This window comes from Coptis chinensis, chromosome 2 (assembly GCF_015680905.1).
Source record: "Coptis chinensis isolate HL-2020 chromosome 2, ASM1568090v1, whole genome shotgun sequence".
In the NCBI taxonomy this organism is placed as follows: Eukaryota; Viridiplantae; Streptophyta; class Magnoliopsida; order Ranunculales; family Ranunculaceae; genus Coptis; species Coptis chinensis.
The window spans coordinates 36,748,990-36,776,129 of record NC_141457.1 but is presented as its reverse complement, the minus strand read 5'-3'; the positions used below and the strand labels follow the sequence as shown (position 1 = coordinate 36,776,129).

Here is a 27,140-nt window from a genome sequence, read left to right as displayed (position 1 = left end):
AGGACTGGCTGATAATCCGTAGGACCTTGGGGTGCAGGCGGACGATTATTAACATTACCTTGCCTACCGAGAATGTGACCAGGTCTCGGCGGAGGTCGAGGAATTCTGTTCCCAATACTTAGAACTCGTTGATGGCTGTTGCGAATATCGTGAATCTCATCCTTACCACTTAAATGATCCCACACACTGTCATGTCATTGGAGTGTGTTACGTTGTGGTGTGACAGATACAACATCATCTACAAGTGGAGTGGATCGTTTTAGATGATGCTTGTAGTAGTTATTCTGTTTTCGGACATTCTTGAAACTTTTAAGAAGTGCTTCATAAGGCAGTTGACTGACATTATCCGCATCAGATGATGGAGAATCGTTAGAGCCAATAACCTCGCGCTGAATAATCTGGCGCATTGGTGGAATGACAGTATTATGAGGTATTAGTCCGTTATCGCCAAGTTGACCTTGACCATCATGGCCATGATGATTGTCAGTAATTGCATCGGGACCTTGAGCTCTTTGAGTATGTGTCATAACTTTTGCAGAACGTGATCGAGGGTGTGGAATAAGAACCACAGACGGCGCCAATTACGTTTCGACCAAATATGATCAAAACACTAAGTGGTGACGAAAGAGATGAAGAACGTAGAAAAGTAGTTAGAAAAGTGATGGTGATCGGGAGAATGATGAGACTGTACCTTGCGGTTGCCTACGTACCCAAATTATCGATAGGATCAAGTCTCAAGAACGTAGTTCTGTATGAAAAATAGTTTTATATTTATATAGGTAGAGTAGAGACTCCTTGTAGCTCTAGTATTTTTGTAGCTTAAGTAATTGTAATTGAATATAACTCTCAACTGATAATTATCTCTTTGATAAAAAACGAACCTGGACATAAATTAATGTACATTAGTGGCAAGCTATGTGGCTAAGGTTCAGCCTTAGACACATGAGTTAATGGGCATGTACATTGATCCATGGTATTGCAAATTGGCTTTAGCCCTGTCGATTAAACATATAAAATAGAGACCTCTACTAATAAACGTTTGCCACGTAGGTGGAGGTCGAAATAGTACTCACTCCCAACTCTCTTTGTCTGCGAACTCTTGAACTCTGCGCTCTCATCTTTCTTGACCCTATGATTTTGTTGGCCACGAATTATACTATAATCCTCCACTTGTCTCACTCTTCCTTCATCACTGCTTACCCGAGTTTTCCAATCTCAACTGATAAACTATGTGTATCTCAGATCTCAGTAGATTTCCGTTATATGTATGTGCACTACACCTCTTCTAACCTCTTTCCTTGATTACGCTTTCTCTATATTTCTATCCTCTTTGCTATGGTTTTTTTTGGAAATCTCCAATGATCTTGTGAGCGTCAGCAATCAATAATCTCTACTCTGCGATCCCTCTCTTCCAATAGTCTGGGACTGAAGAAGCCTTACTTTCGCGGTGTTTTCCTTGCCAACCGTCCTTGGTCGCGTGACCCGAAGTCCTTATTCTGTCTCTGCTATTAGCTCTCCTTCACAGAATTCACTACCATTCCGTGAAGGGTCCCTTTTCCTTGGCACTCACTCTTCACAGTCAATCATCATATCCACGAAGTGTCTCAATCCATCGGCTCTCATTTATATAACTCATTAGCGTATCCACGAAGGGTCTCATCCCCTTCACTCTCATTTGTAGAACTCAACATTGTATCCGTAAAGGGTCTCATCCCCTCCGCTTGCATTTGGAAAGAGCGAAGCATATCCAGGGATAGCTCAGCTTGCCCCCATGTCCGCAGAGTGTCTAACCTCAACCACTATCTCTCTTTCATATAACTCACTACCATGTCCGCAGAGTGTCTCGTCCCCTTCGTTTTTCTTTCATAGAACTCAGCATTGTATCCACGATGGGTCTCATCCCCTCCTCTCTCATTTGGAAAGTGCGAAGCATATCCAAGGACAGCTTAGCTTGCCCCATGCCCGCGGAGTGTCTCAGCCTTTCATTTCCCTTTCGTAGAACTCAACATTGTATCCGCCAAGGGTCTCATCCCCTCTATTTCTCTTTTGTAGAACTCAATAGTATTGTTCCTTCTGGATATGTAGCTTGCTCCTAATTGCAATTTGGAACTCCAGCTCGCGGAGGGCTCATCCCCTACCCCACTGTCTCTACTCGGGAGTGGAGTCTGTTGAGGGCAACTCAGTTTGCCCCCAAGCTTGATTCGGATCTCATGTTTGCGGAGGGCTCATCCCCCCATTGTATATGCTCTGGAGTGGAGTCTGTTGAGGGGCAACTCAGTTTTCGCCCAAACTTGGTTCAGATCTCATGTCCGGAGGGCTCATCCCCCTCACTGCTCTCTATGGATGGAATGGAGTCTGATGAAGGGCAACTCAGTTTGCCCCCAAGCTTGATTCGGATCTCATGTCCGTAGAGGGCTCATCCCACCCGCTGTCTCTACTCTGGAATGGAGTCTGATGAGGGGCAACTCAGCTTGCCCCCATGTTTGATCGGACACGAGGGTCCGCAGAGATCCCCGCGACATATCCGTGAAGGGTCTTCTCAAACCCCTCCGCTCTCCTTCGGAATGCACATCCGAGAACAGCTCAACCTTCCCCATGTTTGATTCGGACACGAGGGTTCGCGGATGGCTCGTCCCCCCGCACTCATTTGGAAATCCCCGCGACATATCCAGAAAGGGTCTTCTTGAACCCCTCCGCTCTCCTTCGGAATGCACATCCGAGAACAGCTCAACCTTCCCCATGTTTGATTCTGACACGAGGGTTCACGGATGGCTTGTCCCCCCGTACTCATTTGGAAATCCCCACGACATATCCACGAAGGGTCTTCTTGAACCCCTCCGCTCTCCTTCAGAATGCACATCCAGGAACAGCTCAACCTGCCCCATGTTTGATTCGGACGCGAGGGTCCGCGGAGGACTCATCCACCCCGCACTCATTCGGATAGCCCCACGACATATATCCGCGAATGGTCTTCTCAAACCCCTCCGCTCTCCTTCGGAATGCACATCCGGGAACAACTCAACCCATCCCCCCCCCCCCCCCCAAGCCGCACTCATTCGGATAGCCCCACAACATATCCGCGAAGGGTCTTTTCGAACTCCTCCGCTATCCTTCGAAAAGTGTAATAGCATATCGAATTACATTTGTTGTAGTTTTGTTGTGGTACCGCAGGTCTTTCTCTTTCTCTCAACATGAGTATTTTTATACAAATATAACGGCGGTCATATACTCTAGACAATGTACAATCTGTCTTAGCCTGAAGGGTACCGTCACGTTTCTCATTCATGGTCCACGACCTCTTAAAGCGAATAGGTTCGTAGAATACCACGAGGCCTGGGGACAATCCCAATCTGTCCCCACATACATCTCTGCCCAGGACTGGGACAAGACTTGTTTGCCCCCAGTGTAACTATGGCTGACGGCCGAGTCGTTACTTTTCCGTCTATTATGTACATGACGGTAAAAGAAACGAGTTACCTGCCGCGATGTACGCCTCTCTACGTTTTTTGTAATCATCTTACCATCCATGTTCAGACGCTCCAAGCCGTCAATCTCAACCCCAATCTATTGATCTCATTGTTCCTCTGTCTCCAACTTCCTCGCCATCGATGTTGCTACGTTGAATACTCTACAAAAACTAAAATCACCAATAACACAAAGAAGGGGACTGTGCTGCCCCTTGTTAGACCCGTCACCATTTTAGCAATACTCGGCGTGATTGTCAAACCCCTTTTTAACATCCCCGCACAAACCCGAAGTGGTACACCTATCCTGCTACCGCCGTCCATGCCCTACTAGTCCACCACTGCCCACACTTTACCCCCAGTTCCCACACTACGCCGTCACCAACACTCCATAAGTCCACACACTACTCCACAGCCCAAATAGCTACGAGGCCCAACAACATCAGAATAAGCCCATTCTGCCAAGATCTGAAATGCCAAGAGACAGATATGTCGTATGTTGTGTTGTAGAGCAAAAGTGATCCATGAAGCAATATCATCATCCTGAAACCATTGACAAGCCTTGAACACAATATTTTGTATGTCTGTCCCATCATGTAGACCAAGAAAATTATTAACCCTCTCCTTAAACTCTACATTAATAGGAGAATTCTTAGCGAGCAACTTTTTAAAATATATATCTCCATTGCCTTGATAGTCCACACTAGTTCGAATCGCTTCTTCCATTCTGTCCATTGGAAGCAAACAAACTATCTCACTTCGTTATTCAGTCCATGTTCCCTTCAGTCACATAAAAACTAGCATATATATTCCTGAAATATTCCTTCCAGTGAAAAACATACCATACCATAATGCGTCAACTAAGCAACTACCCGATAAACATATCAGTGATTACGGATTAAAACTAGATACAAGTCTCAAACTCTCAGTTCAGTCCCTTGAGTTCATTAGCACACAATGGTGCAACAGTAATAGCAGCACCGTCATCAAGTGTTGTTGCAGCTCTTTCTTGAAGCCACTTCAATATGTCTCCAAATACCATCCCCACCTTCTCCTCCGACTTACCAGCCAGTACATTCAACAAGCCTGGGTACACTCGCAGTGTTTTATCCTGACTACCAGCTCGTTCGTACAATTCATGCATACCACTAGGATCACAAACGAAATCATCCCCACTGTGAACAATTAAAATTGGTGCCACCGCCTCCTCAAACCTTTTCGGAAGCCCTTCAGACACTTTTAAAAACTCGTATATATATAGTCACCCGAAAGGCCTAAGCCCAAGACCAAGCCCAGTTTGCCAAGATCTGAAATGGGTCCAAACCGACCCATTTCCCCATCTTCTCCACCCATCTCTCCACTCAGGAACCCTGTGCTTGAGGATGTTTGCCAAATACGACCTTACTTCAACACATACCAAAACCAGAGCTTATCAGTTTGGCAACATTAGCAAAAAGGGACACCTTTTCCGTCTTCCCTGGCTCACTAACCCCGCACCAATTGCCCCACGACCTCCTACCCAACAGCAAACAACTCAGCCAACCACATCAACCCAGCCCTCCAGGCGTAGCTCCTCCATGTCCCTCTTCACAACCCCAAGCCCCGACAAGGGCCGAGACTCAGCCTCCATCTCCAACCCGGACAGCATCTCGAATACCATCACCAGCAAACAATCCCCTTCTTGACCTCAGACTACGCTTATAAGTGAGTTTGCGACTCCCTCACCAAATAGGACAGCTCGAGCGGCCTCTCATCCATCAACACCATCTCGAACATCTTTATCCCAACCTCAAGTACCGACAACGACTGGTTCCCAGCCCCCCTTCTCCATCTCTAGTAACTCCCGAATCACAAGTTGCATCACAGACACCACTTCCATCTTGAACGTCTAAACCACAAATAACAACTCAGAGATCCTTTGTCCCCACAGACGGCGTCATTTGTTGCACTCAAATACCACAACTTCTAACTTTACTTAATTTCAAGCTCTATTTTTTATCGGCTGCACCAATTAGGTTGCTTACGTACCCATTTCGGAATTAAGCCGTCGTAGTTCACCTCCACTCTTTCTCTTTACCTATCTCTCTTTTCTCCTCAGCTGCCTCCTCCTTCCCCCTCTTCTATCCTCTACTCTTCCCTTTTATATCTCTCTCCTTAGGTTTAACTCATGGGGCATAGTATGGTTTTGGGCCTATTCTTTGGGCCCAATACATACTATGGTCCATCTATGAAAACGGCTACTATAGTATCATTGACTCCTACTCAGGAAGTTTTAATCAAGTGTCATTTTTTAATGTAACACATTAGCCAACTGATGGCCACGTGTTTTCTCGTGACTAAAATTTGGTCGGAGTTAATGAGGAGGGGGGAAATTGAAAGTAGACTGGAGTACAAGGTTTTTTGAGTAGATAATTTTGTACAAAGGGGAGACTGATAGTTGACCGAAAGTACAAGGGGCAAAACCATAGTTTACCATATAATATAATAATTGAGAAATGCTAGCAAGCTATCTTTTTTTCTTTTTCTTTTTTCCGCTACAAACCGTACACACACACACACACACACACATATAATTAAAGGGGTACACTGAAAGTCTGAACAATATTTTGGTAGAGTACTCATGTCAGAGGAGCTATAAGCCCATTTAGCTAGATCATAAGCCTCACTATTAAAATATCTTCTTAAGAGCATTTGCAATGCAGGTGGATAAGGGGGGTTTGTGACTATAGTCACCAGTTTTGTTGAAAAAAGGATGTGCAACACAGAGGTGAAAAACTGGTGATTATTTTCTCCAGTTGAAATCAAGGTGAAACCTTCCACCGAGATAGTGGCTGATTTGTTAACTTCGGACGGGATGTTGGATTCTGTCTCGTGTGTTTTTTTCGATTTTTTTTTCGAACGGAATATTTCATTCCGTCTCGCGTGTTTTTTCGGTTTTTTTTAACTTCAGACAAAATACCGGACGAGATGTTACATTCCGTCTTGATCAAAAAGCCTCCAGACAGAATCTAACATCCCGTCCGAGATTTTTTTTTCACCTTTGCATTGCACAACTTCACCTTGCTTTTCACTGTTTTGGTGAAATAAGGGGAATAAGTGCTAATGCTCTGACCATCGGTATAGGTAGTACCATGATATCTCTTTTGAGGACGAAAAAAAAAGAGCCTATAACTCACAGACCCCATATTGTGTTGGGCAGACCCCAAAAAAAAACAACTATTACAAGTGTGCTATTGGTCCCAAAAAATCCAAAAAAAAACAATTATTACAAGTGTGTCATTGGTCCCAAAAAATTGAATTCGAAAACCCCAAGCTTAAACGACCCGGCTAGGTCGTTCATTGTGCAAACCCAACGGTGTGGCCAAGTCGTTTGGACTAAGTCTCCAACAATATGGCCACACCGTTTGGACTAAGTCCCAAACGACTTGGCTACACCGTTTGGGACTTAGTCCAAACAATGTGCCCACACCGGTCAAGAGGCCAAAAAACAGAACTTTATATTTTTTTCAAAGTTCAAATCCCAAACGACTTGGCTACACGGTGTGGCCATATCGTTGGAGACTTAGTCCAAACGACTTGGCTATACCGTTTGGGATTTAAACTTTGAAAAAATATAAAGTTATGTTTTTTGGCCTCTTGACCGGTGTGGGCACATCGTTTGGACTACTAAGTCCCAAACGGTGTGGCCAAGTCGTTTGGGACTTAGTCCAAACAGTGTGACTACACCGTTGAGTTTGCACAATGAACGATCTAGCCGGATCGTTTAAGCTTGGGGTTTTCGAATTCAATTTTTTTGAACCAATGGCACACTTGTAATAATTGTTTTTTTTTTAATTTTTTGGGACCAATAACACACTTGTAATAATTGTTTTTTTTTGGAGTCTGCCCAACACAATATGGAGTCTGTCAATAACAAATACAAAAAAAAAGGTATTTGTTACTGCCGGACCCCAATTTGTGTTGGGCGGACTCCCAAAAAAAACGATTATTACAAGTGTGCCATTGGTTTCAAAAAATCTTAAAAAAAAATAATTATTACAAGTATGTCATTGATTCCCAAAAAATTGAATTCGAAACCCCAAACTTAAATGACCCGGCTAGGTCGTTTGGACTAAGTCCCAAACGACTTGGCCACACCGTTTGGGACTTAGTCCAAACGACCCGGCCACACCGGTCAAGAGCCCAAAAAACAGAACTTTGAATTTTTTTTCAAAGTTCAAATCCCAAACGACATGGCCACACCGTCTGGGCTAAGTCCAAAACGATGTGGCCATGTCGTTTAGGATTTGGACTCATAAAAAAATTGTCACACCGTTTGGACTTAGAAAAATCTCCAACGATATGGCCACACCGTTTGGACTAAGTCTCCAACAATATGGTCACACCGTTTGGACTTAGTTCAAAACGATGTGGCCATGTCGTTTGAGATTTGAACTTTAAAAAAAAAATCAAAGTTCTATTTTTTGGGCTCTTCACCGGTGTGGCCGGGTCGTTTGGAATAACTCTCAAACGGTGTGGCCAAGTCGTTTGGGACTAAGTCCCAAACGGTGTGGCCAAGTCATTTGGGATTTAGTCTAAACGACCTAGCCGGATCGTTTAAGTTTGGGGTTTCGAATTCAATTTTTTGGGAACCAATAATATATTTATAATAATTGTTTTTTTTTATAGAGTTTTTAAAACCAATAACATAGTTGTAATAATTGTTTTTTTTTTTGAGTCTGCCCTATACAAATTGGTGTCTGGCAGTAGCAGGACCCAAAATATGACAGTTTATGTTTTGTTGACACCGGTTGCATTTTCTTAGTAAGTAATGATTACTGACATTTTGACCATTTCTCTCCCCACTCTCTCTCCTCCAACAGTTCAACTTCAGTGGAACTCTCTCTCTCTTTCTTCTTAACATTTAACAATGAAAAAGTTTGGCTTACTTTTCAACCCAAAAATACTTCCCCATTTCCACTGTTCTCTGTGAAATGAACCAAGCTATAATTAAAGATGATCTCTCTTAATTCTGGCATTACCTTCTAAACAACCCATGTCAAACAATATGTATTAGGTGTAAAGAAATACCACTCATATCATGTCCAGTAATGGTGTATTTCAATGGAAGAAGTAGACGTGCAATAGAAGTAGAATAGTAGAAAAGAAAATTAGCATTACAATTCGGTTAAGTGCAACTAGAACATGAAACTAAAAAAACATTTCAATGAAATCAATCGTTTCTTTTTATAAATTTTGAAATTCAAACAGTGGAGAGTCTTCAATATTTCTTGATGTCCACCAGAAAAGAGAACAAAAAGAATAGCAGTATGACACAATGGGAGGGGATGCACCAACTATATTTTTTTTTCCCCTAAGCATTTTTTATTTTATTTTATTTTTTCTTCAAAGAATTAGAAACTGACATTAACTTTAGGTCATATTTTTTGTTTAGCAATTCTAGAGTACACACTCTTTATGGTGCATGGTACAATAGACTCTTGATTAGAGAATTGTATAAATCTGCCGTGCAATACACTCTCACCCCTGCCTGATGGAGGGCCCAGATTACACAACACAAGTACAATATGTACACCCGGAATTTGGTTTTTTTGTTTTAAGGGACCTGCTGGAGGGGTAGCTCCCAAGCATTTCTAATAATGATTACGAAAATAAGAAAAATAAAAGCATCTATTAATGTTTTCTTGTGGTTGTAGGATCTGTTGCATATACTTTTCGCTTTGGTGTTTTTCTCTTGTTATTATGTACGTCATTTGGTTAAGGGGTGCGGTATTGGCATTCCTATAAATGGGACTAACACTCTTTTGACCAATTCAACGGTACTAGCACCCCTCAATTAAATACACAAAAAATACTAACCGTTAACATTCTATCATGGATCGCCTGATCATCCACATCAGATTTGACACAGATCCCATATTCTACGGAAGGTGGTCGCCGTGGGTCTTTTTAATTTTTTTTTTAATAGTCACTGTAAAAAAAAAGTAGTTGTCGCGAGATAATTTTGTTTACTAAAATAGAATATTTGTTTGTGTTAATTATCAAAACTCTTCTTCATTAATTTGATCACAAAATTTTCTTATAGCATATGAAAATATTTGCTGCGAGATAACAAAATTATGACTCGATTATATATTTTTTTTGTCATGGTTTTGGTGTTGTTTTTGGAATGTATAAAGAAACTTTAAAGAAGAAAATGAGGTATCCATATGTCGTGTATGTTCAATATGTAAAATTTGAAGTAAAAAAAAAATAAAAAACACAAAAAAAATATGCCGCGACAACTGCCTGCCGTAGAACTATGGACATGTGAAGTGTAAAAAGACATATAAAAAATAACCATTATTGTTTTACTTTTTGTCAAAAAGGTGTTAATCCTATTTATAAAGGCTAAAGATCAATGTGGTATAATTGATTTCCTTATTAGTTGTAGTCAGTTGTTCAATTGATTCAAGCCCTGTGTGCTAGTAATCTCGTCAGGAGCCAGCAATCCTTGCACTCTTCATCACCATTCGTTCTATTTGACTCTAGTGTTTCTTATTCTCTAGTGGACGCCATCTTTAGGTTCATATCAGATCGGCATTTGGAAGGGGTGGCTCTATATCATTCTGAATTGTCCCATTCCACCTACCTTTGAAGTTTTGCATATAATTTGAACAAGAACAAGAAAACTTGAAAATGTTTCATGTGGAAGTGAGGCAAGAGAGGCTGTGATCGTGAGTCTCAGTGGCAAAGTCTCCTTGGCTTGGCAGCTAAAATGTACGGAGATTTACTGGTCCAAGACTCGATATTGAAAGAAACATCCTATTGCGTAATATTCACTTACTCATTATTGGTGAAGGTGTGTAATCTTCATCTCACCCCGCAAGAAACAAAGAATAATTAGTCCAAGCAAAACCCGCCTTTGTCAGCTTTACGTGCACTACTATTACTCCTCTATTGTCTTTCATTTTTCCCACCCATCTCATTTCCCATTTTCCCTCCCTCATCTACATATATTTTTTCGTTCCCAACATTTTTACAAAAAAAAAAAGAAAAAAGAAAAAAAGAAAGACTTTGAACGTACAACAGTTCCACAACAAGAAGCAAAATAATACCTTTCTTTCCTCTTCATTATTAACAAAAAAGATCTCTTTCTTGTTTCATTTTCATTTTTTTTATTCCAATGGAAATATGTTCTTCTTCTTCTACTTCATCATCATCACCTTCATCATCTTCATCACCTTTAGCTATTCATTCCATGGACTTACTTATTCACCGCCCACCTCTTTCTCTCCCTACTACTTGTCGTTATAATTACTCACCTCATAAGTTTACCACAACTCTCTTTGTCCATCGCCCACTTCGTTCTTCTTCTTCCATTTTCGGTCTCTCTATATCTCAAACCAACACTCCAACGTTTCGTTTACCTCGTAAGCCACGAAAAATCTCAGCACTGTTCGAAAGATTCACGGAACGTGCAATAAAAGCTGTGATATATTCACAAAGAGAAACAAAAGAGTTGGGAAAACAAATGGTGTTTACCCAACATTTATTGTTGGGTTTAATATTAGAAGATAGGGACAGTAGTGGTTTTCTTGGTTCTGGTATTACAATTGAGCGTGCACGTGAGGTGGTTCGTGAAATTTGGAGTGATGGTATTGATGTAATAGATAGTGGAAGTAGTGGTAGTAAAGGTTCTACTGATATACCGTTTTCGATCAGTACTAAACGTGTATTTGATGCTGCACATGAGTATTCGAGGAGTATGGGGTATAATTTTATTGCGCCGGAGCATATTGCCATTGGTTTGTTTACTGTTGATGATGGTAGTGCTGCCCGAGTACTCAAGAGGTAAACTATATTATCAAATTAACTTAAATTTATGGTGAATTGTTGCTTTATTTTGTTCTACTGTTTGTCTCATTAAGATTTTCCATCTCTATGAATATTAATTGGTGTATAAAAGACATTCGGTTCCGCAAACAAAATAGCTCATATTACATTTGGATGAATGTTATTGCAAGGTTTGACACATTTCCTTGAGTATTTGATGTTTGATGGCATTTGCATGGTGAAGCATACTTTTTTTTTTTTTTTTTTTTTTTTTTTTAAATTTTTATTGGGGTAATATTCTTTCATTTCTCAACCCTTGGAGTGAAAAGACTTTGAGAAGCTATTGCAAAGGGGTTAAAGAAGAATTGTATTAACAATAATGAAAGGAGCTATTACGAAGAGATTTTATAGACCTCTAACTTGAATTTCTTATAACAATATAGTTTCTAAAGTTTGAACAAATTAGTCTACTAAAAGTTGGTAAGTCAAAACCTTTACAACTTTTGATATTAATAAGTTACGTTCTAAACTCTCGAAGAACTTCTTTTTAGGTATGGTTGAATATGGTGCTGGGGGCTTCTAAGTCCAGTTCTGTGGTAAAATCCCACCAGCTTTTCCAACTCTTAAAATCATTTTCTTAATTACATAAAATCCTATTCTTAATTAAATATGGAATTGAAATCCAATAGTTAATGATCCAATATGTTATGAGACTATTGAAATTTTGAAGCACTTTGCTTGTCAATCACATCATTGCTAGCTGTTTATCATCTCCTATTCTTGAAGCCGTTATGTTTCTTCATGCTTCCATCAACACTAAGTCGTGGTCGAGTTTCTTTGGGACCTTATGTTGCTTGTCTTCTTGGATAGGAGGTTGTTCTTGATGATTTCATTGGTTCCTGATGATTCTTGCAGTTATGATGTCGTTTGGGAGTTTATGGATAATTCCAGGTTGTTGGTGCATGTTAGGTTTCTTGGCTATTGATAAGCTTCTAGGTTGTACTATCCTTTATCTTCAAGCTCACCTTCGTCTAGTATTAAGTGGTTGTGTCTTAGTTTGAATTACTATATCTTTTCTTTTTCCCAGTGGGTATTATTAGGGTTTGCAGAGTCCAAAAAGATTATTAGTGTTGAAGTATAAGTCAACTATATCCCCTTGTTTATAGTTTCTGAATATTCTTTGTACTAATTCAAAGTTGTATGTTGAGAATGTCTGGTAGCATTAGTAGTATTGCGTAGTGGGTATTTCGTTCCACATTAAACCGCTAGGAGTCTCGTGTCATGTTCACTCCTTATTTAGTCAGAGTGAGTCATTGGTAATTCAAACTTTGCTTATTCAATATATTTAAGAAGTTTCACTTGATATTCGGAGCTTTAGGGTTCAGACTAGGGTTTCACATTTTATGGTCACCGGATTCCGGCAACTGTTGACCGGGTGGTAGCTGGATTCTGGTGAAGATTATATTTTATGGTAAGTTTACTAGTCTTTTAGGATGCTTACTTGTATTTTGATTGTTAATAATTTCTTAGAACGCTTATGTGTCGTTATAGGGGATCCTTGACAAAGTTGGTGTTGTAGCACTATGATGTAGACAGTAGCTATGACTCTAAAGTGGGTATTTTGATCTGTTATGCATGTTAACGTCCTTGTGCCTTTGTGTGTAGCACTAGATAGTTTGAACCTAGTTGCAAGGAAATCTTGAGTAGAAAATGGTAGAAGGCTAATATTGGACAGGCCTTTTGTTCAAATGAAATCAGTAATTCACATGTGAAAGAAAGACATGGATGGCTTTTTGTGAAATGGACTCTGCAAAGACCTTTGATCATGTAATGGTAAAAATTGCTTTGGTAGAAAATGGAGAAGATGGATCATAAATTGCATCTTTATGGCAAGATACTATATATCAATCCATAGTTCTCCTGAAGGGTTGTTCTCAAAATACTTGAGAACAGTGTAAGGATCTCTGACCTCCCTTGTTTACTACTATGGTGGAAGCTCTTACTGAACTCGTGAGAATCGCAGAGCATATAATGGTATATTGAAGTGCTGAAGGTGGCAATCTCTCCATCCTACTCTTCATTACGACAATCATTCTCTCATATTTATAGAGCCCAAAGAGGAATACTTGTCCAACATCAAGCCAATTTTATGTGGTTAGAAGCTAATTTGAGTCTGGAAGTGATCTTCCTCAAAAGTATGGTTTGTTGCATTAATGAGTTAACTAATCTCGACTCTCTTGCAGCTACTCTTGGATGCTACGTACACACTTTGCCCTGAATCTATTTTGGGCTGCACCTTGAGTGCTCATTCTAGTACCAAAATCCCAAATGCATATGGGCATCGGTGTTGTCTGGAGCATACACCGTTGCTTCGAGATCAATGAAGAACATGAGAAGTTCAACAAGAGATTTTCGTTTGGAACAGGAAACTCTTTTCGAAGGGTGGAAGAGTTGCACTCCTAAAACCACCCTCTCTAATATTTCAATTTTCTATCTCAGTATCTTTCTTCTGCATTCCTTGTGGTTTTCTTGAAAGGTTAGTATTTTTTTGGGTTGGTGGGGGTGGGTGGGTTGTGGTGGTGGTGGTTCGTAAGTATAGATAATATTCCATTTCTTGGGACAAGTGTGCATACTCAAGGAGGTGGGTGGACTTGGGATATGTAAAATTACTAAAATCAAGGATGTCAACAATGCTTTGATTGATAAATGACTATAGAGGTTTGGGGAAAAGTACATCTTTGGCAGGAAGCAATAATAGCCAATTGTGGATTTTGATGGTTTAGGGTGCCAACTGGTAAGTTTGGCGTATGGTGCATATTTTGGAAGGGCATTATGAACAACAAGGAAGAATCCCAAGCATACAAAACTCAAGGTTGCTCAAAGGGAAAAAATCCTTTTTAAGATAAACATTTTTGTGCTGATTTTGAGTGTAGTCCAATATATCTAACAAAATGAAAATCTTTTGGAAGCAAATTTTTTTTAATTACAGTGTTACTTCTTTGGATCTTGAGCTTTCATGATCCTTAATTGATCGGGAGATACAGAAATTTGCAGCTGCAACCCTCATTATAAATGATACTACCGATATGGTGGTGCAACAATAAATATAAATTTTCATCCAAGTGCATGAAAACAAGAAGTTTGCCAAACCAATCCTGGGTTTGCAATTTGAACATGCAAGAAGATTTGCAAAAATGGACTTTGTGTTATGAATCTGCACTCCTCACAAATTTTTGAAGGAAAGAGTGGAGATAATTACTAGTAGGTGCATCGTGTATGGGCAAGAGGTAGGGTGTATCCATCCTCTCTCTAGAGTTTGCATTTTCAACCAAATTAAGTTGGACAGTTTTGGAAGCACCAACACCTTTGAGAGACAGATGTTGAACACTATTAACCAGTGGCGAATTAGCAATTCAAGTGCCTTTCTCTGACCTCGAGTATGCTACGTCGGTTATGGTGGCCTTTATGGGCGGAAACAATGTAATGTTTTGATGTGTCTTTCGGTTTTGGCTTCTGTTGACACTTGAGTGAGAGAAAAGAATTAGGATCTTATGTTTGTGTGAGATATTATAATGATTTTAGTTCCTTTGTAACCCTTGGGACACCTATGAATTCTTGATTTTACCTACCTCAGTGCCTTGCTAAGGAGATCTGTTTTGATGGTAGTATTTAAATTAGGCATAAACAATGGTGGTTAGTTTCTTGTAGTGGGTGAATTGGTTTACACATCCACAATAATGATTTCTCTTGAAAATTTTGTTTTTCTGGTTTCTCCTTTGTTGCTTTGCAGATTAGAAAGTCAATGAATCAAATTGAATATTTTAAGTGAGGAATATTGTGAAAGTGGATGTTAGAGATAGTAAATTGTTTATGTTTTTGTTTTACATTTTTGCAATTCAAGTTGTACATTTACGTCTTATATGCTCAATTGATGGGGAGAGGCCGTTAACATCATATTTATCGTACTGTGTCTATGATGATTGTTCTGGACCTAGATGTGCTTAATAGAGGGTGAACTTACACGAGATTGTTATATCCATTCTTCCATGTTTTCCACATTAACATTTTTATGTCCTGTCATTCTTTTGATTTCACAAACTCTTGCAATACGTTTACTTTTTTAAAACTCTAAATATAATGGATTGCTATTCATTTCTTTTATGTAACTTTAGTCTTTTTACAGCTTGAAATTTAATAATAACAAACAATTGCTACATGATCCCTCTTCTCTCTCTTTTTACTGCCTTCATTATAATATGAAGACAAAAAAAGAAATTCCTATTTAGCGCTGTTACATTGGAGAGCTTCAGAGTTTATTGACAGTCAAGACATCATAATACACAAGTGGAACTATTAGCATGAAAAAAATTGTTTCCGAGAATCCATATTGTTGCACTGATCAAGAAAGATGTGATAACAGATTAGGAGCAAACTTAAATCAATTAGCATCTGTAGCTGTTTCCCGGCTACAAGGAGAGCTGGCCAAGGATGGTAGGCAACCATTTTCTTCTCCCAGAGAGGCGCTTAAAAATGTCACTTCTGGAAAAGCTGCCATTGTAAGCTCATCAGAAAATACAAAAGGTAAAGAACTCTATATTTCATTGTTCTTGAGTTATCATCTTCTCTTTGACTATTTTTTATTTCTTTTTCTGGGTCGTCAATAGTTTAAAATGTTATGTCTCAGAGAAAAGTGCTTTGTCCCAGTTCTGTGTGGATCTTACAGCTCGAGCTAATGAAGGATTTATTGATCCTGTAATTGGCCGAGAAAATGAAGTTCAAAGAATAGTTCAAATCCTTTGCCGAAGAACTAAGAATAACCCCATTCTTTTGGGCGAACCGGGGGTTGGAAAAACTGCAATTGCTGAAGGGCTGGCAACTAGGATTGCAGATGGAGATGTTCCTGTTTTTCTTCTGGTGTGTTTTTACCCCCTTTTGATTAAATGTTTGTGTATAGACAGATACACTCGCAGGTGCATACACACATACACAGACATAATATTGTGTCTGTTTGTGTATAGGATTTGATAATTGCATTTCAGGAATTGAATTTGCTTATGCGCAGGCAAAACGCATAATGTCTTTGGATATAGGTCTATTAATGGCAGGAGCAAGGGAGAGGGGAGAGTTAGAGTCACGCATCACTACCTTGATTAGTGAGATATTGAGAGAAGGTAACAAAGATGTCCTTCAATTTCTTCAACAACACTGATGCCTTTTCATGATCTCTCACTTCATGGTTTATGGAATGCAGGTAATATCATCTTATTTATTGATGAAGTACATACACTTATTGGATCTGGCACAGTTGGAAAAGGAAACAAAGGATCAGGGCTTGACATTGCTAATTTACTTAAACCTTCACTTGGAAGGGGTAAATTACAGGTAAAGTTGTTAAGTTTTGACAATTAAATAGTAGTATTGCTGGAAATAGACTGAAATGGAGAGAGGTTGAGTGTGTTAGGGTTACCCTTAGACCATAGTTTTAACTTTTAAGAACCAGATGATTCAGGAATGACTCGGGGTTGGAGATACCTGGTTCAAAGAGTCAATGGGGATCCGTATTAGCAAAGAACCAGGTTTAGTTTCAGTTTGAACCACCCGATTCATGAAAAATTAGTTTGAACCAGTTCGCTATGCTGTTTCAATCAGACAAGAAAAACAACAGAGTGGATCCCCTTGGCTACGAAACTTAATCCTTAATCTTTGGCTTAGATAACCGGCCCTAAACACCTTCTGGTCCCTCTCATAAGAAGACAAAAACCATAAAAGAAGAGGATTATTGCATATTCCATTTTCATCTCCCATCAAACATTCTGTAAATCACCTAAAAAAAGAGATCTCAGTAGATCTTCCAAGCTTTCTATTTCTTGTTGAAACTTCTACGGAACAGAGACCTTCAGAAGTTGATAATTTGATAGTATTGAAAACGATTTTTCAACAGAGAACCGGTCAGTTGAACTTTGAATCGTGGTTTGAATTGGGATGGGTTCTAACCAGTCTGTTTCAAAATTCTGGCCCAGTAAAGCATTCCCCAGGCACATGACATAAAAGTTGGCACACAACCAGGCTCAGAAGAACCTGGACCACTTACATAGTGATATAAAGGAAATAAGAAATAATAAACTGCAGCTCACAACGCACCCTCAACCTGGTGCTTGGATGTCAGTGGTAATAGTGGCTTGACAAAATTCCATAGTTGATGTCTGAAATAACTTGCTAATGTCCTTATCAGCATCTGCTAATTTCTGTGACGTGATAATAGTGGAGCGAAAATTCGCTCAGATATTATCGCGAACGAAATGCTGATCAACCTCAATATGTTGGATCATGCTGCAAAGGATTTCAAGCAATATTGATATCGTACTTGTAATTTTTGTACAATGAAAGAGGCAAGAAGAAAGGAATTAAGGAATCTGAGAGTAAGGTCTAGAACCATAATAGTTCTTACAGCATGTGACATAGCATTGTATAGAGCCTTTGCACTAGAACAAGAAAACACAAACTTTGTTTTGCTTTGCCCATTACGAAATTTCTACCAACCATAGTACAATAGCTGGTGGTAGATAGCCTGGAAGAGACAAGAATCACATAATCAGCAGACATATATCCTCAATATGCGTAAGTAAAGGCCTCTGCCTGGAAAATCCCTCACTTAATGGAGAATGTTGAGTATAAGAAAAATGAGGAATAAACGGAGAGTCTAGTGGCTAACAGCACAACCTCATATGGAATACCAGGATTGTCAGTGACATGTATCACTCTGCCACTAAGTTTAGATGCTGTCCAGAATTGTCTGACAGCTCCCTCTCAAAATTGCACAAGCAATGATTTTGCTTGAATTGATGTCTCAAGCAGCTCTGAACCAAGCTGTTCTGTAGCATTAAGAAGATTAAAAGCATAGTTGGGTCACATGAGAAATACACTCGAGCGAGAAAGAACAACCTCAATACCTAAAAAAGTAAAAAGATATGAGATGACCAAAATCTTTTATCTGAAATTTACTATTATGATAAGTTTCAAGAGCCTCAAGACTATGAGCATCATACCACTGACTACAATGTCGCGAATGTAACCAATAGGAGCAACAGGCTTTCCATTATAATCCGGAAGAAAGAGTATGGTCAATCTTACTTTCCACAAAGCCAAAAATCTCCCATAGGTCTCCTGAATTTATCAGACCTGGCCCGTGGGGATTGCTTAAGGCTATACACAAATAGCTTCCAGAAACAAACCTTACACGACCGACAAAAACTTGAAGGGGAGAAATGTATCCACTTCTTGTATTTCATCATTTTGGGAACCCATTTTTTCACACAAAAATATACGTTTTTGTAACAAGAGCAAAAGTCTCCTCATAAACCCAGGTTCAGAGCATTATCCTTAGCCACAAGTCATGCCTTGCACTTGTTAATTGTACCATCAAGATTATATTTTGTAGCAGTGACCCGGCGATAACCCATAACTTATAATTCCTTAAAGCAATCATGTCCCTGTTTAGCAAGTCTCCTTACTGAGGGTGCATTATGGCATCTGCAACTTTAGTAGGTACAGAAGCAGACAAGAGTGGGCTAAAAAGTGTTTATGTGATTGGTAGGATTTGTCATATGATAGAAACTTGTATGTGGAGAATGTACACTTGCATTTTGTTTTTTTATTTTTGTTAGGTGTAACACAAAGATCATCGTAGGAGAGAACAAGTACCTTTGGCGCAGAGAATGTAGCAATCTTCCTTGGACTAGGAAATCTTTTCTTCTCTTTATAAGTATATACCGGTGATTGGATTTGGGGAGGTGTGGTCAAATCAGAAAACTCTGAAGTGACATGGGAATCATTATATGATTATAGAGAACAAGAATATTGGACGGTGGAGGAAAAGAGTATTATTAACAATTGAGTTAAGTAACCCCTCCTGAGAGTCAAAGGTTTTCAAATAAGTGTATATTTTACTTGACCCAAGATTAAAAGAACAGAAACACACCCATCGATTTTAAGAAGAATTTTAAAAATAGGACGGTTAATAAATAATAAGTGATTGGCTATTTAGTGTCAGTTGACTGTCAACAACCTTAGTTTTTTGGTAATACCTCGTTAATGGATATTTTAATGAAACGAGTTAAATACCAGTTGCAATAGCGAAGGCTATATAATGTCAGTTAACTGTTAAGTGATGTGCTATTTGATTCAGTTGCTAGAACACTTTGTTAACTTAGTTAATTGACCTTCCTTCAAATACAGAGTCAACTCTCAGTTGACTTCTGTCACTGTCAGTTAACTCATTTCTCTCTTTGGAGGCTGAAATGCCCTTCATGTGCGTGCCGCATGAAGGACAAAAGTCTAAGATACTGAATTACAAACAGGACTAAATACTAGATTTGTTCTTTTTCTTTTGGGCCACAAGCGTTTTTATACCTTCTTAGTTAACTCCTTCAATTGTTTAACCCACTAGTGTGTTTATCACGAACTTTTTCTCATTATAGCAACAAATTTTCATAATAGTAACAATTCACTCAAGAGCTCCCACAATTAGATTTCTATTCTTCATTTAAACCTAAATTGACAACGACAAGGACAACCTACACAAGTTCAAGCCCTAAAATAATGTGATAACAGTCCCAATTTGAAATCAAGAAGGATTTTGTGTTCTTTTTATTATTTCCATCTATGGGTCATTTCCTGAACTTTGAACTTTCTGGATGCAAACCCTATTATTTATATGTATGTTCATGTCTGAGAGAGGAGGATGATACCATTTAAGGCTGTGCTCCCTTTTCTATCTTCTTTTCCATATTTCCGTCTTTTTTTTTCTAGGTAACAAAAATATATTTGAACTAAGGAAAGATGAAGTATTGTAGTATATGTAAGAAATAATAACAATAATTGATAGAAAAAAAAAATTAGAACATGACACTTTTAGTCGATTCCTCATTTAAAACTTTAAAACCTTATCTACAAATTACGATTTAGTTCTTGAAGCTTCATAGTTTGACTTTTGAATTTGTGGTGTTGAAAGTAGTTTGGAGTGTGAAAAGTTATTGTGTAACCGTTTGAATTGACAGTAATTTGAGGGGGGAAAAATGAATATTTAATTGAGTGAAAGAAGCAATCGAGAGAAAGATAAATAGAAAGGTTAAGTTTGCGAAGGAGGGTTTCGATGAGTTTTATAAATGAAATTTTTGGTTTTTGCTATGTTGAGATGTTTAGTAGTCCCACATGGATGTATGTGTTGAGATGCTTAGTAGTCCCACATGGATGTATAAAGCCTTGCAGTATTAATATAAATGTTCATGAGGCCGCTCCACTTGTTGCCAATTGGTTTCAAGTTGGATGCCCAAATTTAATATAGTATCAGAGTAGGCAGTAGTAATTTGCTTAAATGTCCCAGTTACTCTATGCCATCTAAGTATGTTAGTCCACATGTTAGGCTCAAGTATAGGCTATATTGATTTTCTCAAAGGGCCCGGTTACTCCATGCCACCCAAGTATATTACTACACGTGTTAGGCTCAAGTAATGCCACAGGTGAGGGGAGTATTGAGATGTTTAATGTAGTCCCACATGGGATGCTTAAAGCCTTGAAGTAAAATATAAATGTTCATGGGACCGCTCCACTAGTTGTGGATTGGTTTTGAGTTGGATGCCCAAATGTAATATGTTGAATGACTCAAGAATCAAGATATGTATTTTAATTAGGTTTTGGAGTTGCTGTTGTTAGATTTAAGGTCAACTAACTATATTAGTCGTGTGGTGGGCAATAGTGTAAAATAGTTCCTGTGACTTTCATGGGCATGTAAGCCTTTACAGACAAAGAAACCAGTCAATTGACTGTTGAAGAATTCCACTGACGGTTGTCAAGGGGCCAAAGCGTAATTAATGATTAGGGAAGGGCCGTCTTTTATTACCATATCATCCCGGTAGAAAACCAAGTTTTATGAAATTTTATTGTGAGTAGGAACTTGTATAATCTGTACACACGGTATGAACTGTATTGCTTATTATTGTTTGCAGTGTATTGGGTCTACGACTACGGATGAGCACAGGACTCATTTTGAAAAGGATAAGGCATTAGCTCGGCGGTTTCAACCTGTATTCATTAATGAACCTAGTGAGGTAATTTTTGTAATATTTTCATTTTTATGTCTCTATCTAGCCATCAATTCTAAGTTACCCATTGTACTCTTAGGAAGATGCTGTTAAAATATTGTTGGGTTTGCGTGAGAAGTATGAGGCTCATCACAAGTGCAAATATACTCTGGAAGCGATAAATGCTGCTGCTTACCTGTCGGCAAGATATATTCCTGACAGGTATCTTCCTGACAAAGCCATTGACCTCATTGATGAGGCTGGAAGCAGGGCCCATATTGACGCATTTAAGAGGAAGAAGGAAAAGCAAACCAATATACTCTCAAAGTCACCAAAAGATTATTGGCAGGAAATAACAGCAGTCCAGGCCATGCATGATGTGGTAATGTGCTTGCAGATAATAGATGACTAATTACTTTTTTTCACATTGGACTATTACTCATAGTTGGATTCTGTGTAGGTCCTTGCAAATAAAATGAAATATGGAGAGAGTTCTTCTGGGAAAAATGAAGACACCAAATTCCTCTCAGAGCCATCTGCGTCTTCAGCATCAGATGACGACAAGTATGATTTCTAGTGGCTAGTATGTAAAAAAGTGGTATGTATGAGTCATATGACGTCATATATTAACCCAATTTGTTACAATTCTCAGGTTCACTATGGTGGGACCCGATGACGTTGCAGCTGTTGCTTCACTTTGGTCTGGAATCCCAATTCAGCAGCTCACAGTAGATGAAAGACTTCGTCTGGTGGGTCTTGATGAGCAGCTTAAGCAACGAATTGTTGGCCAAGATGATGCTGTTGTTGCTATTTCTCGGGCTGTGAAGAGATCCCGTGTTGGCTTGAAGGACCCTAATAGACCCACTGCAGCCATTCTTTTCTGTGGCCCTACTGGAGTTGGCAAAACTGAACTCTCAAAAGCTTTGGCAGCATGCTATTTCGGATCGGTATGTCTCCTGTATATGCACGGTCATTGTTGTAGCTAACAGAGCTTGCCCTCTTCATCTAAAGAGGCAATGCCTCGGCAATTTTTATATATCAGAAGTCATCAGGTCTGGGGCTCGAATCCCGCCAGCATCAAAGAGTTACTGATCTCATTTAAAACAGGCTTACCAAACAAAAAAAAAAAAAGTTAATATTCCTTCACAGAAAACTTAGCATTGCTCCCTATTAAACTTTTTGGACATCTGCCAAACTCAATTCCCATGCATCGTTGTGGTAAAAAGTATCCTCTCTAGTGTTTATGAATAGTAGCCGACTAGGTTATATTGAACTCACTTGGACAAGGCAAATGTTTTATTTATAGACAGGCAGACAGCTCTATCAGACGCTTGTCGACAGGAAAAACAACTTAACGTAAAGACTCTTGGGCATTTTCCATACCCTGTATGGAATTATAAAGCATCGAGGAGGCTTAAAATAATAGGTCGTGCTGGTGCATATTCTGTTTTCTTTAGTGAACAACACCATATCTTATTTATTTACCGCTTCAGATTCAGGAGTTTCTGGATATGAACTAAACTTGCTATTACATCGTATGTGATTCATATTTAATGCCATTTCCTCAATGATACAATAATAGGAAGATGCAATGTTGAGATTGGACATGAGTGAGTTTATGGAACGGCATGCAGTGAGCAAGCTGATAGGATCTCCGCCAGGATATATAGGCTATGGAGAAGGTGGAACTCTTACTGAAGCTGTTAGGAAAAGACCTTTTACATTGTTATTGCTAGATGAAATTGAGAAAGCCCATCCAGATATATTTAACCTCTTGCTTCAGGTCTTTGAAGATGGCCACCTCACTGATTCTCAGGTTTGTAACTATAATTACAAATCAAGATCCATTTCTATTGTCATGTTTCTCTACTGTATGTGCACATTCAGACAAGACCACCAATGCTAATTCAATTATTTTGAGATGCATAGGGCCGAACTGTTTCATTTAAGAACACCTTGATTATCATGACATCCAATATTGGATCTACGGCCATTGCCAAGGGTAGTCGCAGCAGCATTGGTTTCCTTCTTGAAGGTGATAACAAACAAAATACGTATGCTGGCATGAAATCTCTAGTAATGGAAGAACTAAAGGCCTATTTCAGACCGGAGTTACTAAACAGGATGGACGACATAGTTGTTTTCCGTCCATTTGAAAGGACACAGGTGCGGTAAATTAATTTCTGCCTTCAAGCAACAAATTTTTGTCACTTCAATTTTTGTTTAGTTCATTGAATGCTTACTCATAAATTTTTTATTGTTTGGATAAATTAACACGGTACCCAGGAATGCATATTTATAATGGTAATGAAAATAATATTAATAATAATAACAATAATAATAATAATATAAACATAAATATAATTTTAAATATAAATAATATGGGACCTATAAATAATAATATTGATAATGATAACAAAATAGTAGTAATAATAATGATAACAGTAATAGACTAGTAGTAGTAGTGACTAGTGATTACAATAATACTAATAACAGTAGTAGTAGTAGTAATATTGATAATAGTAATAGTGATAATATTAAATTATTAATAATAGCCACCAAAGTTCGTAAGAGACACGATTAACAACTAGTTTGATCTATTTGATATGCTTCACTATGTACCGCCACTTCCAGGTGGCTCTCATCATGCTCCCAATCCACAATTGCCAATCTCGAAGTCTCAATCTTGCACATCAGTCACTCTAACCGACGCTTACACTTTGAAGTTTCTAACCAGTGGGAATACTCTAGGTTTGAGTGTTCTGCTCAAGGTTTCTTGAGCATATTTAGGTCTTTCTCTACTAGAATTACAGTTTAAAAGTAGAGTAAGTCACAACCATATCTGGAGAGCCTTGTTGCAGCAAAGTTTAAAAAAGAAGAATATGGGTGTTAAGGGTGTTCTCAAGTTCAATCTCATCTCCAATTGGTAAATCTAGTGTCACCATAGAGTTCCAATAATGCTCATTCCCCCCTCTCCCCTTTTCCATTAAATGCGTAAATGAGTTAGAAAATGATTTCACTTGACCACTGATTGTTCACGTGGGGAAAATCGACTGCGGTGTCCAGATGTTGGTCTACAGATTTATAGGTAGTTTATCCAAACAATATGATTATTTAGTAAAAGAAAAAGAAGATATTGTCTTCAATGTCACATGCTTGATGTCTACAGCTATAATTAAGACTCAATTTATTCCTTAACCACGCTCAGTACACAAATGTGAAAACTCAGCAAATGACTGTGGTTGCATGTGGTGTGCTATAGCTATAAGACCTAGCAAACAGTAGTTATCAAATAAAGTGGTGTTCTAAACAATTGGCCTAGGCATTAGGTGGTGCCTAGCGACTTGCATATACTTCTAATCAATGAAGAAATCGGTAAGGCAGGATAGTCTAGCTAGGCAGCGTATTAGTCCGGCTAGGTGGTATCAAGTATTTTTCTTTCTTCTTCTTTTTTGGTTTAAGGAAATCGGCGTAGGCTACGTGGTGCCTAAGAATAGATTTTGCTCTTAAAAAAAGATAAAATGGTTAGATAGGGATATAAAAGGAAGGGAGCTGAATAGCATGTGTTAGGATCGTTTTGTGTGTTTTTCAAGTAGTTTTGTTGTTTTGAAAGGATTTGTGAAAGCATGCTTGTTAGGTCAAGTGTCAAATATAGAGAGAGATTCCAAATGTCAAATAAAGGGGTGGGGATCTCTATATATTAAACTCTTAATGATTTATTTATGAGAAGACTACATGCACAAATTTTGACATGGATCACGGCCATCACTGAGCTTGTAAATGGTATAACTTAGGCAGCAAGTTACATGAAAACCTCCTCGATATACCTTTGTTCTATTTATGGATTTGGTCTTGTCTTACATGCTAGATGCTTGAGATTTTAAATATGATGCTAAAGGAGGTGAAAGGAAGAGTAATGTCTCTGGGAGTTGGTCTTGAGGTGTCTGAAGCAATGATGGACCTTTTATGCAAGCGAGGTTATGACAGAAGCTATGGTGCCCGACCTCTTAGGAGGGCAGTCACTCTCCTCATTGAAGACGTTTTAAGTGAAGCACTCCTTGTTGGAGACTGCAAACCTGGTGACGTTGCTATCATCGATGTGGATGCTGATGGAAACCCATTTGTCACCACTCAATCAGATCAGAGATCTCACTTGTCTGATGTGCCCAATATGATGTAAATCATAGCCGCACCATCTCTGTAATTTAACTCATTTTATCCATTTTTTGCTTTGTATAGTGTTAGGTAATTGGCAAAGCCTTTTGCTGTATATAGTGATGATACGTAGGTATTAATCTCACTCCGAAACATTACAGATGTATAATTGTTTCTTCTATCTTTATTTGTTTGAGCGTTGAAACGGTTGAGTCGCTAATAGGAACTGTCACGGTAAATCAATTTGACCGCTGTACAGTACTTTCGTTTGACTTATGTGGTCAAGTCAGACAGTCAAGTGATAGGCGAAAGGTAGTCACGGTAGGAGAGACAATTCCTAATAACTGAGAAGTCTGAGAGGAGAGGCTCTTGGGAGTTGGGATACGAAATTTTGAGACAAACAACCTCATGGCACTCCTTTGTATACTATGCAGTGGGGGTGTGAGCGGAGAGGGAGAGGGAGGAGTGTGAGCGGAGAGGGAGAAGAGATGAGGACAAACCAGAAACCAACCAAATGACTATTTGTCTACATACCCCCCTTCGGTTCATACTGTTCACTCCACTCACTTGATTTACTAGGGACATATTTTATTTTGACACGTAAACAAACTCAAAATCGTTAGGATATTTATAAGTTTTGGATTAGGTTAATATTTTGTAAATATGATCTCCTAACTATTCTAAACATTGTCACAAATAATAAAAAAAATCAAAAAATTCAAAACTTGCAAAATGTAGTTAATAATTTACAAAATTTGGCTAATTGTAGACCATTCATTTTCACCATTTTTTATACTATATTTGGCAAGTTTAAAAAAATTTGATTTTTTTTATTATTTGTGACAATGTTTAGAATAGTTATAAGATTATATCTACAAAAAATTAGCCTAATCCAAAACTTATAAATGTCTTAACGATTTTGAATTTGTTTACGTGTCAAGATAAAATGTCCCTAGAACCCTTCCTTATATCTACTATCTATATACTAAAGCAGAGACCTTTAAAGGAGGATTTTATCTCTCCTATGTGGCACTCTAATATGAGAGTTAGCTTTTTTTTCTATCATATGTGACACTCTAATATGAAAGATAATATTTTTTAATAGCCTACAGTCCCACGTATATTGAATCTCTTTGGAGAGTTTGAGTGTATTTCTAATTTCTATATTTGGAGAGTTTGAGTGTATTTCCAATTCTTATATATTTGATCAAATAAAAAAAAATTACTAAAAAAATAGGTGATTTGTAGAAGGTAATTTTCTATTACTACGAATCAAACACTTTTAGTGTTCCAATTCTTATATATTTGATCAAATAAAAAAAATTGCTAAAAAATAAGTGATTTGTATAAACTAATTTATATTTGATCAAATAAAAAAAAAATGCTAAAATATAGGTGATTTGTATAAACTAATTTTTTATTACAAATCATACAATTTTAGTATCTATGACAAAACACTGACTTATTTCGAATATATCCTTAACATGACCTTAAAACATAGTTAAAAACAATTATACCAAATATATAATAGAAAATGAAAAAAAAAAAAAAAAAAAAGCAAAGCAATAATGACAAATATTTTAAAATATATATAATACTGAATGAAACTAACGACAAAAAACAATTA

At 38.3% G+C, this 27,140-nt stretch overlaps 1 protein-coding gene across 1 annotated transcript; it reads left to right on the top strand.

Moving 5' to 3' along the window:
- Positions 1-10,469: 10,469 nt before the first annotated feature.
- ERD1 (Clp ATPase) lies at positions 10,470-25,700 on the top strand. Its single transcript, XM_086588633.1, has 12 exons — positions 10,470-11,297; positions 15,700-15,860; positions 15,964-16,193; positions 16,342-16,450; positions 16,531-16,661; positions 21,284-21,385; positions 21,459-21,740; positions 21,819-21,922; positions 22,011-22,305; positions 22,941-23,174; positions 23,288-23,524; positions 25,227-25,700. Exons 1-12 carry the CDS (start codon positions 10,630-10,632, stop codon positions 25,536-25,538), a joined length of 2,865 nt encoding a protein of 954 aa, XP_086444759.1. The 5' UTR covers positions 10,470-10,629; the 3' UTR covers positions 25,539-25,700.
- Positions 25,701-27,140: the final 1,440 nt, after the last annotated feature.

Bases quoted from the DNA above. Each gene is read 5' to 3' on its own strand.
- ERD1 (XM_086588633.1), top strand. From the start codon at position 10,630: ATGGAAATATGTTCTTCTTCTTCTACTTCATCATCATCACCTTCATCA. The intron at 21,741-21,818 runs GTAATGTGCTTG...GATTCTGTGTAG, and splicing joins TCCAGGCCATGCATGATGTG to GTCCTTGCAAATAAAATGAA. The intron at 21,923-22,010 runs GTATGATTTCTA...TACAATTCTCAG, and splicing joins TCAGCATCAGATGACGACAA to GTTCACTATGGTGGGACCCG.